The sequence below is a fragment of the Diceros bicornis genome, chromosome 2 (assembly GCF_020826845.1).
Source record: "Diceros bicornis minor isolate mBicDic1 chromosome 2, mDicBic1.mat.cur, whole genome shotgun sequence".
NCBI classification, from domain to species: Eukaryota; Metazoa; Chordata; class Mammalia; order Perissodactyla; family Rhinocerotidae; genus Diceros; species Diceros bicornis.
In genome coordinates, this window is record NC_080741.1 from 43,014,295 (window position 1) to 43,032,143 (window position 17,849).

Below are 17,849 nucleotides of genomic sequence, written 5' to 3' on the forward strand. Positions count from 1 at the left end.
ATGTGTGCCCATCTCTCTAGATTCATGGTAGATGTTCATTTTGATAGGTTTAGAGAGGGAGCAATATGCAAATATAAGTCCTCATCATGCTATTGTTCCTGGAAATCTAATTCTTCTATTTAAAACAGTTGCTTTGCATAAACTTTACAATAAAAATACTATAGGTTTTATAAGATGGACTTTTTCTGTGGTAGGTAAAATCTCTATGTTAGGTGGCCTCCATAATGGTCCCCAGTGATTCTCATCCTAGCATTCATGCCTTTGTGCATCTCTTCCAAAACTGAATCATGAGTGGCCTGTGATGATAGTATATTGAGGTAATGATGCTGCATGACTTCCAAAATTATGTCATAAATGACGTTGCAGCTAGCCTTGATCTCTTGGATTGCTTTCCTTGGGTGGAAGTCTGTTGCCAGGTTGTGATGACACAGCCATGTGCAGATACCCAAGTGGGAAGGGACTGAGGATTCACACCAATAACCAGTACCAACTTGCCAGGCATGTGAATGAGCTACCTTGGAGGCAGATCCTCCAGCCTCAGTCAAGCTTGCAGATGAGTGTACCCCAGGTGACACCTGACTGGAACCTCATGAAAGATCCCCAGCCAGTCCATCCAGCCAAGCCACTCCTGAATTCCTGATCCACAGAAACTTTGAGAGATAATAAATGTGTATCATTTTCAGCTACAAAGTTTTGGGGTGACTTGTTATGCGGTAGTAGATACCTAATGTACTCTCCATGATAGGACTTCTTTATGCTATAGTTGGTCAGAAACAAAATCTAATTCCTGTGAAAGGAGTAACAAACTCCTGTGGTAGAGTCATATATCCAGATATCCAGGATCATTCTATCTTCTAGCAGTGAGAGGCCAATTTCCCTTTATAGCTCTGAGGAGCTTGGTGAGCAGGAGCCGTATATCTGGAACTGTGTTCGGTAGAAACATCAGAGAGGACAAGGTAAAAGTCAGTTCATGCTGGCAACCACATTGGCAAGAAGTGGTCGCTGGAGTAAGGCTACTATTGACCCAGTGATTTTCAGAAGCACAGCCACTGTAGTGAGGCACTTGCTAATTGGCTGTTGTCCAGTAGGTAGGACCGTCACTGATTGGCTGGCTTTCAAGGGCTTTTGTGACCGACTGGCTCATGTTTAGAAGCTTGAGGCTGCAATTGATCTGCTAACTTTCAGAAGCATAGTTACTTGGGGTCACTAAAGTGAGGCTGTCACTGATTGGCTGATTTTTAGAGCATGTGTATTGACTCGAAGTTATGTAAATTTACAGCAGTTACTTGTTCGTGACTTGGAACTTTGGTCAAAGAACACTCTTCTCTTTTCTTGAGTATGAAAAACAAATACTTTTGTGTGTGTGTGTGAGGAAGAGCGGCCCTGAGCTAACATCTGCCAATCCTCCTCTTTTTTTGCTGAGGAAGACTGGCCCTGGGCTAACATCCATGCCTATCTTCCTCTACTTTATATAGGATGCCGCAACAGCATGGCTTGACAGGCAGTGCACCAGTGCACGCCCAGGATCCGAACTGGCGGACCTGGGGCCGCCAGAGCTCGCGCATTTAACCGCTTGCGCCACCAGGCCAGCCCCCAAAAAACAAATACTTTTAATGTTTTAATTCTCAGTCTTTTTTCTTTTCTGTTCTTCCCTCAGCCCAACCTGCATGAGACTGTAAGAAGGGATTATCCAGATCTTTATTTGTGGAAGTATGATTTTTTTCACCCAGGGTTGACATTTAAATTTATTTAAGTGCTAGTTACTGGGCGGAAAAATAGCTCTAAACTACAAAAATTTCATAATTTATTGGGAAAAGCTAAACGCAGGACATTTAGGGCGCCCTGACAAAGTCAATACAGGACAAAATAATTTAATATAGGACACGTCCTGTGTATACAGAATGCCTGGCAACCTTAGTCACCATTATTTTGGTTGTTAAATGAATCTGCTCTAAAAGGTCCCACACACGTCTAGGTCCTTGGAAGGGAGAGGGCTTTTAAAAGGCAGGTGGAAACCAAGGTTTTCCTAAGGGCTGCCCAATCTAGGACCCAAGCAGGATCCTTGGCTTGGTCTCTAAGAAATGACACAACAGGAGCCATTCTCACCACACCTGCACAGCCCAGGCGACCCACAGAGTTAAGGTGGCCGACAGCCGATGAGGCAGTCCGCTAAGTTGGGCCACACCTGGATCTAGAGGCTGAGGTGTGAGTACAGCGGGGCTGCATTAGCGCCGCGACGCCCCAGCCCCGAGGAGGGTCCCCGACGGCAGCGGCCAGACGCACCCGCTGAGAGCGTCGCGGCTCGGCGCCCGCCAGTGACGACACACGCAGTGCCCGCCTGCAACCCCGCCTCTTCCACAGGGTCGGACTAGTCACGTGGGGCCGGGCCGCGGGGAGCACCGAGATGGGCGGCCTCCGGAGGCCTAGAGGGGCACTGGGTGCGCGCGCTGCCTTCCGCATCAAGTTTGAGCGGCCCCTTCTCGGGGTGTGGAGAGGAAGAGCGTTGGTTCCAGCGCGTTCTGCGTGCCAGGTCTGCCTGGTGCCGGCTTCCTCGCTTTCCCTGGCGGCTCGTCAGCACTCCCTCCCCTGAACTCAGTCCCACTGGCAGCTCGCCCCTAACCCGGAGCTCCGGCGTCTGGGCTTCGCAGAAGCCCCCCGAGGTGGCTGCGCGGCCTTCTAGAGCCTGATCCAGCCCCTTGCCCACCGAGGCATGATCCTCTTTTCTGTCCTAGAGAACTTGGCCTAATAGCCTCCTTCGCCTGGTACTGACGTTTCTAATGTTTGGGGTCTCCTGCTTCCCTGGATAGAGATCCCGGTTGGGTCTCCGGTCAGCATCACCCACTGAACACTATTTTCCTCTTAATCCCTGTCCCTTCTTCCCTCCATAGGCACCTTTTTTGGGTCAATGCCATGGTCCCTATAAGCGCTTTGTTAGGTTTAGATCTGTTTAGACCCAACACTGCAGGGACAGGTTTCGTCTTGGATCCCTCAGTCCGCTTCGTGTGAATGGGCTCAGGGACGCTCTTCTGCTGAGCAGGCAGATGGAGGATTGTCCTGAGGACCAGGCAGAACAATTCACGAGGATCTTGGGGCGATCAGCCGGAAGGGGGCCTGATGGAGTCTCCTGCCAGTGCTGGAAATGAGACCGGGAAGGCCGTAGGCCGCTGTGGGTGATGCAGGACAGAGACCATTGCACTTATGGCTCTTCTTCTCTTAGCTTCTAAGGTTCTTGCTTTTCCAAACCCAGAAGACAGTGCACGGAGCCAGGGGACATCAGCCATGCTCCAAACATCTTGGCCTCAGGTGAGCTGAGCTTCCTTTCAGTCTTTTTTAAATCGCATTAGTTATGTGGTGACCAGGAAAGGACCAAGAAGGCCTAACTTGGCCAGGCTGTGGTTTCCCCCTGGAGTGCATCCCCAGGGCTGTGGCTGTAAATACGTGGTGAAGGAAATAAGAGTTTTGTGTATAGGGAGTGATGAGTTTGGATGCCTAAGTTTAACTGGAAAAAGGGGGACCCAAGGCAAGAAATTCTCCCTGCATGTGGAAATTCAGATCTTGTTCTGCAAATAATAATCACCTGCTAAGATCAGAGAACTTTATCATTGGAGAGATTGTCCCATAAATTGTAGATGTATCCCAGAGAGACTAGCATTGTTCTTTCCATATGCTAGGTGCAGAGTATTGAATAATGCAGACAAGTTCCCTTTTCTCATGAAGAGTACTTTTAGCAAAATAATCTGTAAACAAGTAAGTTAATTACCATAATCACATGTTGCTAAAGTACAGTGCTTCTCAAAAGTGTGGTCCACAGGTAGGCAGCATCAGCATCACCTGGGAGCTTATTAGAATTGCATATTCTTGGGCTGCACCGTAGACCCAGAATCAGACTGGGGAGGAGGGTTGTTGTAACAAACGTTACAGAATCCAGGTGATTCTTATGCACCTTCTCAAATTGGAGAAGCCCACAGAAGCTACCTTTAATGGTAATGGTCAGGGAAGCATTCATGGAAGTGGTAACATAAGGTTGAGACTTCGAGGATGAAATAGACACAGTTTGGGGAACTACTGAAGAGAGAGCTAAAGAAGAGCTTTCTAGACAGGACAGCAGATGCAAAGGCCTTGAAGTGGAGGGGAAAGCTGAGTGTACTCTAGACACAGGGAGAGGTCAGAGAAGTTCAGTGTGAGGCGAGAGAAATAGGCACATGTCTTGTAGGTCACTGTGAAGAGGTTGGTTTCTATTCTGAGTTCAGTGGGAAGGTGCTAAAGGACTTTAAGCGGGGGAGGTGACATGTAGGATTTATATATTAAAAAGATTTTCCAGCCCTTAGTGGTGTGTTGGTTGTAGAAGGATGTGAGTCAGTTAGGAACATATGCAGTCCAGGTAAGAGATTAAGTATTGTCCTTTTTTTTTTTTTAATAGACTCTAATTTTTAGAGAAATTTTGGATTCATTGAAAAATTGAGCAGAAAGCACAGGGAGATCCCATATGCTTCCTACCCCTACACATGCATAGCCGCCTCCATTATCAACATCCCGCACCAGAGTGGTACATTAGTTACAATTGATGAACCTACACGGACACATCATTATAATTCAGAGTTCATAGTTTGCATTAGGGTTCACTCTTGGTGTTGTACATTCTGTGGGTTACAAATATATAATGACATGTATCTGTTATTACAGTATGACAGTATTATTATAGTATTGTACAGAGTGTTTTCACAGCCCTGAAAATCCTCTGTGCTCCGCCTATTCATCCCCCCTCCCTGACAGCCAATAATCTTTTTACTGCCTCTATAGTTTTGCCTTTTCCAGAATGTCATGTAGTTGGAATCATACAGTGTGTAGCCTTTTCTGATTGGCTTTTTCAATTAGTAATATGCATTTAAGGTTCCTCTCTGACTTTTCATGGCTTGATAGCTTATTTGCCTTTTAGCACTGAATAATGTTCCATTGTCTGGATATACTCAAGTTAATGTATCGATTAACCTACTGAAGGGCATCTTGATTGCTTCCAAGTTCTGACATTATGAATGAAGTTACTGTAAACATCTGTGTGCTGGTTTTTGTGTGGACATGTTTCCAACTCATTTGGGAAGATAACAGGGAGCATGATTACTGGATTAAATGGTAAGAGTATGTTTATTTTTGTAAGAAACCTCCAAACTGTCTTCCACAGTGGCTGTACCATTTTACATTCCCACTAGCAACGAAGGAGAGTTTCTGTTGCTCCGCATCCTCACTAGAATTTAGTGTTGTCAGTGTTCTGGATTTCGGCCATTCTGATAGGTGTGTAGTGGTATCTCATCATTTTAATTTGCATTTCCGTGATGACATATGATGTGGAGCATCTTTTTATGTACCAATTTGCCATCTGTATATCTTCTTTGGTGAGGTATCTGTTCAGGTCTTTTGCCCATTTTTTAATTGGGTTGTTCATTTTCTTATTGTTGAGTTTTAAGAGTTCTTTGTATACTTTGGATAACAGTTCTTTATCAGATATGTCTTTTCAAGTATTTTTCCTCTATCTGTGGCTTGTCTTCTCATTTTCTTGAACTATTATCCTTTAAGGTAGGGTTTAATTCCTTCTCATCTTTTCTTTCAAAAAATTTTTTTTCTTCAAAACATTTTCGTCTGGTCTCTCACACTTACTTTTTCAGATGACTTTATTTATGTTTTTAATTTATTTTTTTTTGCTGAGGAAGATTCGCCCTGAGTTAACATCCACTGCCAATCTTCCTCTTTTTGTATGTGAGCTGCCGCCACACTAACAGATGAGTGGTCTAGGTCCATGCCCAGGAACCGAACCCCAGGCTGATGAAGCAGAGTGTGCTGAACTCAACCACTAGGCCACTGGGGCTGGCCCTTCAGATGACTTTAAGTGATCCCCTACTCCTGCACAAATCTCATTGATCTTTTTGGTGGGGGAGTGGATTTTATTGAATTCATAGGGAAAATTGGAGATAATTGACTTGTTTACAAATTTGATTCTTCCCATTCAGAAACACTGCATGTTCCAATTTATTCAGTTCTTTTATTTATTTGAATAAACATTCAGTTTTCTTCATCTTAATTTTGCACATTTTTAAGTATATTCTTAGCTATTTTTATATGAATGGCATCTTATTTTCTCCCATTTTATCTTCTCATTGTTTATGATGGTATTTATGAAAGCTAATGATTTTGGTTTACTTATCCTATATTTAGCTAACTTAATGAATTATTTGGCTCTTGGATACTTTTAGGCAGATAGCTATTTCATCTATAAGCAAAAATATTTATGTTTATTCCTCTCTTATATTTATGCTCGTTTTCCAGTCTTTCACAGAAAGTAGAACCTCAGCTCATGGAAATTATCAGCCATCCACTTTAATGGATATGCCCTGGCATTTCACTGTTAAGGTGGGGTTTGCTGTTGTTTTCTGATCCTCTTCATAAGTTTAAAAAATTTTATTTGTAGTCAAACCATTTTTGAAATTAATTCTTTCAGCAAATTTATATTAAGCTTCTAGTATCTGCCAGGTACCGTACTGTGTGCTAGTAAACGAATTATGAACAAAACAGAATCTTGGCCTCATAGATTTGCGTTCTGGTCGGGGGAGATAGATAATAAACAATATAACTTGTCAGATGATGAAAAATTCTGTGGAGATAAATAAAATAAGATGAGGTACATAGGGACCATCCACAGGAAGGAAAAAACCCACCTACCTTAAAACAGTAAGTTTTCCTTTAATAGTAGGCATTTTTTCGGATTCATGAAACCGGGGATATTTGGTAGCAGGTAGGAAGAACAGTTTAGGGAGGAAGAGATTGATGGTGCCAGGCTGGTAGGAGAATGTTGTGAGGTCAGCTCTGGAGAGGTTTGGGAATGGGGTCTGACTTGCTGTAAGTAGTGGTGAACCCTGTGAGTCAGTGGTTGCTGTCCTCAGAAGGCCTTAGAGCCTTGTTGTAGCTGTGATTACTCACAGGACATCATGGTTCTGTCTGGTGTTTGGACTTGTGGCTCAGACTGTTTTGGGGGGCCCTTTGGACCTCATCATTGCCCAGTTTATAGGCCAGCTCTCCTTTTTGATGATTGTCCAGATTTATTCTTTTTCTTTCAGTGTCTCCTTTTGAACTGAGTTCCCTAATTATTATTGTTTTAAAAGGACCCACTCATAAGGACCTGTGAGTAGCGCCAGTAGAGCTGCTGGGAGCAGTTTGAGTTGCCAGGATTTATCCTTGGGGTGTGTTTCTTCCCTGCTTCCTCCAAGAGCAGTTGCAGTCGCATCACTTCTCCCTGTCCCCTGTGCTAACTCCAGTGCACAGGCTGCTTTAGGGGCTGCTGCTAGAGAATGTGACACTCAAGTTTGGGGCTTAGCTGAGCCCCTGTTGGTAGGTGTTTTCATTTTCAGTGGCTGAAAAGAACAGGGCTTATTGCATAAGGTAGTGAGGTCTCCTGGGAGATGGAATCATCTGTGGGGTCATCAAGGTGAGAAAGCCCAGAAGTCATGAAACCTCCTCCAAGATGAGACCCTAGTCTCTGTGGTCTGCACTATGCTGACTGTAGAAGCAGAGAAGGTAGCCAGTATACACCATTCAGGACTGTTCTTGGGCCTCATGGAAGATTCAGAGGCTCTGGCTCCCAGGGTGGTATATGTGGTTTTGAAATAGCTGATCCCTCAGTCCGGATTAGGGGAGGAGCCCCATCTGGTCTGGATGGATTGACAGGTAATTTTGGGAATAGGGAGTTTGAGAAGCTATTCTCCAGAGATGGGGCAACAACAGGTTATGATGAGGTTCAGGGGTTAGCCATGTTTTTGGAGAAGTTCAGACTTTCCAAAGTTTGGAGCAGCTTGGTGTGTGAGAAGAGCCCAGGTTTGCTGTTTGACAGATCTGGTTGAAGTCTCAGCTCTGCCACTTCCTGGTTGTGGGATCTTGGGCAAAGTAATTAATCTTTCTGATTCCTTATTTGAAAAATGGGAGTAATAATTTCTACTTCATATATATGTTGTAAATATTAAATGAAATACAGGATTTAAGAGTACCCACCTAAGAGCCTGGTGCCCAGGGGCTAATCAACAAGTATTAGTTCCCTTCACTCTTGGGAAGATGGAGATGGATGGCCTCAGGGGGAGGCAGAGAGAGGCACACCTTGGCAGGAGGAGTGCTGCTCAAGACTGGGGGATGGAGCTGTGTTCAGAGAGCGGGCACTGCCAACCTTCTTTGCAGACAGGTGGTTCAGAGAAGAGGCCAGAACAGGCAGGCTGCAGATTTCCTTCAAGAGAGCCAGCTTTCTGATAAAGTAAGAAGGTATAAAAAGAAATTTGTAAAATGCTGAGATGACTTCTGAGGAGTGGCTCTGCACGTGGTGGAAGATGTTGGGGAAGACTAAGGGGAAGCTAAGTGCAGGGAACAAGTGGGGCTGTTCATGTGTACTTTGGGTGGGTGGAGACGGGGGGTGGCGGTGCCTGCAGTGGCTGGTGTATAGAAAATAAAGTGACGGAATTATGGAATACATGAAGGTAGGAGATGCCAGAGAGACAGATCCGAGGATCCGGGAACAAAGGGGTTGATGCAGTTACCAGGCAGAGAGCCCCAGGTGCCAGGCTATGAGATTGGGATGACAGTTTGGGGCCCCAGAGTTGAGCAGATGGGAGAGCATTGGGGTTCTGATTGGAAGTGAGAACTCTGGCTGAGGGCTGCCCCTGGCTGGGGTGCTGGGTGCCCTTCTCGCTAGAGCAGACCTTCCACGGGGCTCAGAATTGCAGAACCTGGCAGGTCCATCTCTTCCCTGAAGCTCAGGGTGCCTCCTTCTGCCCTCACTCAGAGCTTGAGCAGGACCCTGTTGTTTCAGGAGTCAGTGACCTTTGAGGACGTGGCCGTGTACTTCACCCAGAACCAATGGGCGAGCTTGGACCCTGCACAGAGGGCCCTGTACGGGGAGGTGATGCTGGAGAATTATGCAAATATGGCTTCTCTGGGTAAGGTCTCTCGAAGTAGTCCTTTGTGATAGTTTGATGTCTTCCTCGGATGTTTAGGGGGTTCTAGTAGCCCTTAGGTTTGATGACTCCAGAAGGGAATTCTGTAGTCACCAGCCTCTGGAGATGATGGTGGGGAAATCCTTGGTTCCCTTTGTTTTTGAAATTGGACTTCCTTACATCCCAGGGAAGAGCATGGCTTTGGGCCCTGAGGGAAAGGACTCTTCCTGGTGCCCTGGGTGAGCCCTTTGTTCCTCCATCCTTCTAGTTTTCTGGGAATGTGGGCCCTCCTGTTTGTGGAGGAGTCTTCCAGGATATCAGTATGTACATTCTTCCCAAGGAGATTTCCTTTCTCCTAAGTCAGGGCGAAGTTGCAGTTTCTTCCTGAGGAGAATTGCTATCTTTTGGAGCCCTTCTTCAGAACCCCGGGGTAGCTCACTTGGTCTCCTGGGTGTTCTGTTTCTCTCCCCAACTAGCCTGTTATGGGATGGGCCTAGAGAGAGCTCAGGAACAGCTCTGGATGTCTCCCCTCAACTTGTCTGTCTTTTTTTCTTGGTGGGGTAGCATTTCCATTCCCCAAACCTGTTCTGATCTCCCAGCTGGAGAGAGGGGAAGCACCATGGGGCCCAGATCCCTGGGAAGCGGAGGTTTTGAGAGGTATCCATCCAGGTAAGTAAGAGAACCTAACGGTTTCTGATTTTGCCTTCCCGTTTTACTGAAGTGTTTCTTCGGCAGCAGTGAACAAAGCTCCCTGTCGTTTATAAGGCAGTACTCAGTGTACTCTCTGACATCTACCGAGTTCCAGCCCTGAGCCTGGAAAGACCAGTCCCTAGGAATATGTGGCTGTGTGCTGTCTGTGTGTTCATGTGGCTGTCCTGCCACAGAAAAGCTGTGACCCCGCAGCTCCTAAGCCACTTCTTTTCTCACTTACCAGTGGAAATACTTAATTTTATGCCAGACTGATTGATTTGTGCCACAGCTATGAATTTTATTTTTAGGTCTTCAGAAATGAAAAAAATGCTTTTAATTTGCCTTTTTAGTATTTAAATCACCTAAAAATTCCTATGCCATAACCTTTAGGTCTACATTGTATTTGTCTTATGTGGAGCTGTAGAAGAAAGGGCAAGGACTATTCCACACGACCCCCCCCCACCCCCACTGCACCCAGCATACACCCAGCGCACACACCTACCCACCCACCCACCCACCCTAAAATTCCCCTGAGACTGCTTGCCAGTCCTGGGAGCTTTTGATTACTTGGGTTTTCTTTCCTTTTGGAAGAAAGTTTCCAGGCCTCACTTCTCACACCTACCTGATTTTGTAAACAGTGGTTCCTTTAGTAGTAATACCACAGTGGCCTACAGCTCTCCAGTCAACTTGTGTTCTAGCTGGCTTTCTGAAGGAGATCATCTTTACCCCAGAATATTATGTGAAATAGTTAAAAGTAGAATTATTAGGCCATTGTTTAGAATTCAGAATTCTGGGTGGGTTCCTGGCGCTCAGGGGGCACTGGGGTCTGTTGTTTTTCAGTCTTTGTCTCCTGCTGGACCCCTCTTAGTGTTGGAGCTGCCCCTCTGCGCTCCCTAGTCTCACTGGTGTCTTTTTCCTCTTCTGGGTCTCTCTGTCTCATTTCTTGCTGATCCCTCTTATCTCTCCAATTCTTTTTCTTTCCCCCTCTGCCTTCTTTTCTCCCCATTCTTGAAGTTCTCTCTCTGCCCATTTCACCTGCCTTATTAGTTCATTTCCCAGCCTTCCTCATAAGAGGCACTTCCTGGTCTGTTTCCAGTGTCATCACTTCTCCAGTTGCATGTTATTATTTTTCTTTTTCTCTCTCATCCTCCTTTATGGATGCTTGTAGCCGTTTCGTGGGTATATTTTAAAAATCACATCTTACAAGAGAAAATGAGGACCACTGGATCCTGTTTTCTTCCAGTTCAGTAACTAGGAACACTTGTGGTTTCTTTGGTCAGGTGGTGAGTCCTGGATCAAGAAGGAAGAGCCAGCTGTAAAGCAGGAAGCCTCTGAAGAAGCAGAGGTGCACAGAATGCCAGTAGGAGGACTTCTCAGAAACGTTGCTCAGCACTTTGATTTTAAAAGCAAGGCAACATGGCAGACTTTCAGTCTGAATCCGAATCTGATACTTCGAGGTGGAATGAAGTTCTATGAATGTAAAGAATGTGGAAAAATCTTCAGATATAACTCAAAGCTTATTCGGCATCAGATGAGTCATACTGGAGAAAAGCCCTTCAAATGTAAGGAATGCGGCAAAGCTTTCAAGTCCAGCTACGACTGTATTGTCCACGAGAAGAATCACATTGGAGAAGGGCCTTATGAGTGTAAGGAGTGCGGCAAAGGTTTGAGTTCCAACACGGCCTTGACTCAGCATCAAAGGATCCACACTGGAGAGAAACCCTATGAGTGTAAGGAGTGTGGAAAGGCTTTCCGTAGGAGTGCAGCATATCTTCAGCATCAGAGACTACACACTGGAGAGAAACTCTATAAATGTAAGGAATGTTGGAAAGCTTTTGGTTGTAGGTCACTTTTTATTGTCCATCAGAGAATTCATACGGGGGAGAAACCCTACCAATGTAAGGAGTGTGGCAAGGCCTTCACTCAGAAGATAGCCTCCATTCAGCACCAACGAGTTCACACTGGAGAGAAGCCTTATGAATGTAAGGTGTGTGGGAAGGCCTTCAAATGGTATGGCAGTTTTGTTCAGCATCAGAAGTTGCACCCTGTGGAGAAGAAGCCTGTCAAGGTTCTTGGGCCATCCCTGATGACTCCCCAGTGCCCCTCTTCAGCCTTATCTCCAGTTCCTCTCCAGAGTCCATGCTCTGCTCCAGCTGTGGCTGTGCCTTCACTGACCTTTCCACATGCTGTGCTCATTCCTACCTCTGGGCCTTTGTTCATGCTGCTGCCCACATCTGGAATACCTTCTTCACCTGTCCAAATAGTACGAGTCTTCCAGGGTCTTACTCCCACTGTGAAGCCTTCCCCAATTATTCTGACTCCTTCTTCTCACCCCTCATGATTTTTATCTGCCACTCCTATGGCTCTGAGGCCCAGCAAATCTCCAAGCTAATTTGAGTTTCATTTGTGTTTTTTTCTTACCTTACATGTATTACAACTGTTTCAGCATAAACCCCGTTGTAATCTATATATATTTGAAGACTGTGTTTATATAACTCATTCTCTTTTTCTCTGGGTAGAAAATGGAAATACTTGACCTTTGCATTGGTCCCTTTCAGGCTTGAACAGCAATGGCTGTGTCTGCATTGTGAGCGTGCTGGTGTTAGAAGTCCTGGTAGGACACTCTGATGTGTTAGAGTTTGGGAGAGAGGACTTCCCTGGATTAAGCCATTGTGATTAGCAGGAAGCAGCCTGGGAGAAACGGAGGAGGCATGCAAGACCTGTGGGAGTAGAGAATTGGAATAAGTGTCCAACAATGAACTTTAGAAATTAATGCAGATTATTTAGTGGGCTAAGGTGGTGTATTAATGCCATTGAAGTTGCATTGCCCTTGGCAATGGATCGTTGAGGATCTCATATGTCTATGCAAAAGATCATGTGAAATAACCAGTAAAAAATAGTATGTATGCAGTGATAGCAATTATTTACACGATTGATAGCAATCATGTCTTTAAAAAGGAACTTTCTTTTTCTTTAGTTTTGCTCTTGATATCTAGATGTTTCTTTTTAACTTTGGTTTTCTAAGTAAATATACACCAAGGCCTTCATCTCTGTGACATCTGTTGTGTAAAGTTTTCTTTGTGGGTGTTCTGGTTTTCTGTTTGCAAGCACTGACTTCTACGTTTTATTTTCTCCAGATAGCATGAGTTGTAAATATGAATTTGGTGAATTACTAAAGAAATAGGAGCAATGGTATAAAGCCAACTTGGGGGAACTCTGAATAAGCCTCCAAAATTGTTTTTTAGGAGTAGAGGGGGCTGTGTAATGGGTCAGTGGCTAAGTTTATGTGATGTGTGAGTGAAGTGGAATTTTGGGTTGTTCTTGCTTTTGACCTTGAGGATCTGTGACAACTATGCAAAATAATGCATGAATTAATTCCTGGAAAAAGAACTCAAGTTATGCATTATTAGTGTTAATGTAAAGTAAAGCCTTAAACACCGATGGAAGGGGCCATACATTATTTTAAGTTGTTTTTGCTATCTAGATGTTTCTCCATAAAATTAACAGAAAACCTTTAAATAGGTTGTTCTTTAAACTTTACCATGTGTCTGAATAACCTGATGTGCTCAATAACTTGGTGTAAAAAGAGTAATTTTCTGGCCTAACTCCCAGAAATTCTGATTTTGGATATCTGTGGTGATGCCCAGACCTTTAATGTGGACCATACTTTGAGAGAGATGCTTTAAACAGAAAATGCATTTGGCCTGTTTGGAGGCATACATTGATAAAGGGTTTGAGTAAGACTTCCTTATTTCACAGTGGATCTTTAGGAGAGAGACCTCCAAGAGTAATTTGGGTGGTGTCACTTTAGAAGAAGAGAGAAAAGTAAGTGAAATATGGCCTGTAGGGAAAGAAAGAAAGGGGCAAAGAGATCTGATGTGGCCTATGAAGAATTCCTGAGGTCTGCACTCGTAGGAGGTTTGTGGGGGTTGACATTGGCTACCTTTTGCTATTTATTTGCTTGTTGGCTGAAGTAATGAAATTTTTTTTCTTATTATAAAGTTAATACACTTCAAAATAGCTCTTGGGTTAAAGAGAGCACAAAATGGATGCTACAGATGATTTAGAACCGAACAACAGTAAGAACAGGACATAGCAGGGTCTATGGGATGTGGCAAAAGGTGGTACTCAGAGCAATATTTACAGTCTTGGATGCATTAGGAAACAAGTTTGAAGGCTTGCAATTCAGAAAGCTGGGGGTGGTGTTTGGTGGTGGAAAACAAACAAAATTAACCAAAGACAAAACAAGCAAACAGACCAAAAAACCCTCAAATGAATTTAGCAGAAATAAGATATTCAACAGAGTTTTTGGTAAAGATGGTGTTTGAACGTGTTATCATTCATGCCCTCCTGTAACCCCCCTAAAATAGTAAAAGAGATTAAAAATTAAAAGGCATAAACTCACAAGGACAATAAGATGATGATAACATTTTGGAAGCTTGAAAGCAGGTGAAAGAGTTGTAACTTTTAGCAGACCTGAGAAAGGTGAATCCTAAGCCAAACTGGGGGAAGCTGAGCAGCCGTCCTGTATGGCAGAATTCCCAAAAGGGCTTAGTGAAACCAGGTATCAGGGATGCTGGTGGGACTAAGAACAGGAGAATTGGCTAAAAGTGTTTAAGAATCGCTTAGATTCTCAGGTCACCCTTCTAACCCCCTATGCTCTGGTGCAGCAAAGCAGGAATTTTGGAGGTCAGGGTACCACCCTGAACATGAGATCTTTCACCCTTTAGCCTTCTACCCCTACTTCTATCCAGAACGCTGCCAGTAAGACTTGTGTACCTTCTAGGCCAGAAATCAGAAGAACTTGCTTTGGGAACTCTGGTGAAGTCAAGAGAAAAGACCAATGATACTGGCATCTCAGATTCCTGAATGAAATGGCTCCACGGAGAACTTCCAACTATGTATGTAGACCTCCTAGCCAGCTTTTTACTGCTTCGTTCTTACACATAAACTGATAGCCAAGAATATGAAAATGGCTGAAGCAAGGCAACAGGAAGGCCCAGGTGAAGCAGACTACGCAGGGAGAAGAAAACTTATCCTAAGGTTAGGGAAGATGTTTGCATCCCTGAAACAATAGGTTGCTATAAAAAAGGAAAATTCAGAGAACAAAAAATAACTCTGGAAAACTAAAAGTTGTTATCTGAAATGAGACAATCAATGTAAGCATTGGAAAATAAAGTCAAGGGAATCACCCCGAAAGTATAACAAAAAGAGGTCAAAGTAGCAAAAAAAGGTGACCTAACAGTTAAATAGGCATTTTGAGAGAGAAGAATGGAGAAGTTGGAGAGAAAGAAATCGTAAATAATTCAGGGAGATTTCCCAGAGTTGAAGCCTGGGGCTCCAAGCCTTCATCAGCGGTGTTGAGGTGTTGAGGGAGCCGCAAGCACTCCCCGGCCTCAGGCCTCCCTTCCTCTGCTGGCGGGAATGAAGGGAGGGACTCCAGACCCATACCTCTCCTACGGTCCTCCAATCTCAGCCTTCCTACCATTAGCAGTCTGGAGACTATCGGAACTTTCTCAGCGTGCACTTTGTTTAATTCAGTCCCCACAAAGAGCCCTGAACTCCCAGGATAATCCCCAGCTCCTGCAAGTTTAATCCTTTATGTCTGTACATTTCACTTTCTGTCTCTTCAGCTCCTGATAACTTCATTCTGCCCGCTGAAGCTAACAATCCATTGGTAGCAAAGTTCCCCGTGTGCCGAACATCTTTGAACCTTACCTCCTCCTTCTAATCAAAACCTGCCTGTCCTGTGACGATACTGCTTCCCCAGCACCCTCTGAAAAGGTGGTTATTTTTCTTCTGCATTCCTAACATCAGATATCCTGGATCCTCTTTGTTTCTCTTTGCCAGTTCCAGATCGTTCTTCACCCCTCCTCTTTACTGAAAACCTCCACCTCTGAATCACATGTCATCAGGCAGTGCTGCTGGGCCTCTGGGTCACACTCCCTCATTCCTTGAAGATTTTAGCTTCTGCCCTACTGTCACTCTCTTCAACATTATTCTTGTCTTAATTCTTGGTGATTTCAGTAGATGATCCTTCCAATACCTCACCCTATCATTTCCTTTCTTATCCTTTGTGTTACCTCAACCGCCCCTTTGATGACATCCTAGACCTTGTATCCCCTCTGTAATCTCAGCACTTTAAATATCTTGCTCTATTACCTATATTTCCAATTTATTCCCTTTAGAATCCTCATGCTAATAATCCTTCAACTTCCATTGTTCCTCCTTTTTCACTGCCCTTCACTTCCCTGTCCTCCAGCTCGGTTATGCTTGTCCTTTCTTTTTCACTCAAATCTGCAGTCAATTATTATAACAATTCCTTTATAATCGCCCTTAACTCCCTTCTCCTTCTCTCGCTTTGTCACACTCACATGGCAAAAGCCTACCTCTGAGTAAATACAATTCTTTGCCTTCTCTGTGCCTGCACCTGTGCTACAAAAGTCATCAGGAAAAAACACACTGCCATGCTGAATCGACTGACTTTCAATTCATGACCAGTGACTTCAGGTAGGCTCTTAATGCTTCCTGACAGTTGTACTACAATTCTGGGGTCCACTTCACTCTCCTACTTTCCTAGACCACTACTCTTTACCTTCTTAAAACTCTTCTTGAGCCTCCGACACCCCCTCCTCAGTCTTCATGCTCAGCTGATGATTGTTTCTGCCCCCTGCCGGCAGAACAGCAAGCTCCAGAGAGCGACTGTGCCCTCAGCCCAGGTGCCAGAATGAGAAGACACAAGGAGCTGTGTTGGGCCCAGAATTGCTGTGGGCACCTGTCTTGCCTATCTGCTTTTCAGCTTGCAATATCGGATCTTCCATCACCATATTCTCAATCACTTCCACTAAGGCAGTTCCACCTTTTTAAGATTCTATCACATTCAGTAACACACTTCTGCTTCCTAATTCTGTGTCAGCCAGTGTTTAGTTGCAGACGACAGAACTCACTTTAACTAGTTTAAGCAGAAAGGCATTTGCTACATACTATTAGCTTACAAAACTTCCACAGGGGAACCAAGTCGGGATGCCACAGGCAGAAGCCAAGAAAAATGACCAATGACAGTACCAAATCATTCCAGTGGAAACCCAGCAGCTGCTGGTGCCTGCTGATGGACTGCCACGCCCATTGAAGAGAGGGACTGGACCACTAGGAGGTGTGCTACGTATTGTGGAGAAAAAGCAAATACCCCCACAACCATTTTGGTAGGAGACTGTAGGGTCTCATGATCTTTACTTCCATCTTCTGCAAGGGTATACCTGCTCAGTGGAAGTAGGTTATGTGTGTACATCTAAGTAACAAGGGCTTTTGGGAAATCTTTTTTGGATTCGACCTGGGAAAGTAAGATTTATAATGTGGAGAAGTCCTAAAATGGGGAAAGGATTTTCAAAATATTTTGGGCAGCTATAAAGTATCAGTTATCCATTGCAGGCATGAAAGATGGCCTAAATGACAGAAGGATACACTATGTTCATGGGTAGGGAAGAGCAATATCCTCAAGAATTCAAATTTTGCCAAATCAATTTATAAATTAAAAGTAATTCCAGGGGCTGGCTGGTGGTGCAAGCGGTTAAGTGCGCGCGCTCCAATGCCGCGGCCTGGGGTTCGCTGGTTCGGATCCTGGGCGCGCACCGATGCACTGCTTGGCAAGCCATGCTGTGGCGGCGTCCCATATAAAGTGAAGGAAGATGGGTACGGATGTTAGCCCAGGGCCAGTCTTCCTCAGCAAAGAAAGAGGAGGATTGTTAGCACAGGGCTGATCTCCTCACACACACACACAAAAAAAACAGTTACAATCAAAATTCTGAAGAGATTTGTGTCTGTGTGTGACCTGACAAACTGATCTTAAAATTTATATAGAAGAACAAGGGATAGCTCAGACAATTTCAAAGACCAAGGTGGGAGATTTTGTGCACCCAGGTATTAAATATCATGATCATCAAAAACAGAACAAAACAAAATAAAAACCAAAAAAACCCAAGTTATAAAAAAATAGAGATACACTGTAAAATTATTTGTATAAGTTGAAAAAATCTAAAACAACAATATACTATTTAGGAATATATACATTTTATACGACATTGTACACATATAAAACACAATTATAGAGAAATGAAGTATAGAGAGATCATGCATCACTGGCATAGGCTGAGAAAATATAAAGGATATTTCTGTCCCTCTCCTACCTCTTTTCTTCTC

The 17,849-nt window shown here is 44.3% G+C and overlaps 1 protein-coding gene across 8 annotated transcripts in view; it reads left to right on the forward strand.

Moving 5' to 3' along the window:
* Nucleotides 1-2,402: 2,402 nt before the first annotated feature.
* Nucleotides 2,403-17,849, forward strand: part of ZNF621 (zinc finger protein 621) — a 33,056-nt gene continuing 17,609 nt past the window's right edge. Inside the window, exons 1-5 of one of the 8 annotated variants that reach the window (XM_058555618.1) lie at nucleotides 2,403-3,303; nucleotides 8,840-8,966; nucleotides 9,528-9,632; nucleotides 10,934-11,467; nucleotides 14,440-14,554. In XM_058555618.1, coding sequence (XP_058411601.1) covers nucleotides 3,199-3,303; nucleotides 8,840-8,966; nucleotides 9,528-9,632; nucleotides 10,934-11,467; nucleotides 14,440-14,522 — 954 coding nt within the window. In that variant the 5' untranslated portion in view covers nucleotides 2,403-3,198 and the 3' untranslated portion in view covers nucleotides 14,523-14,554. Of the gene's footprint in view, nucleotides 3,304-8,839; nucleotides 8,967-9,527; nucleotides 9,633-10,933; nucleotides 12,701-14,439; nucleotides 17,421-17,849 lie in introns of those variants that run through there. The other 7 variants (XM_058555614.1, XM_058555588.1, XM_058555594.1 and 4 more) reach the window with 7 other exon arrangements.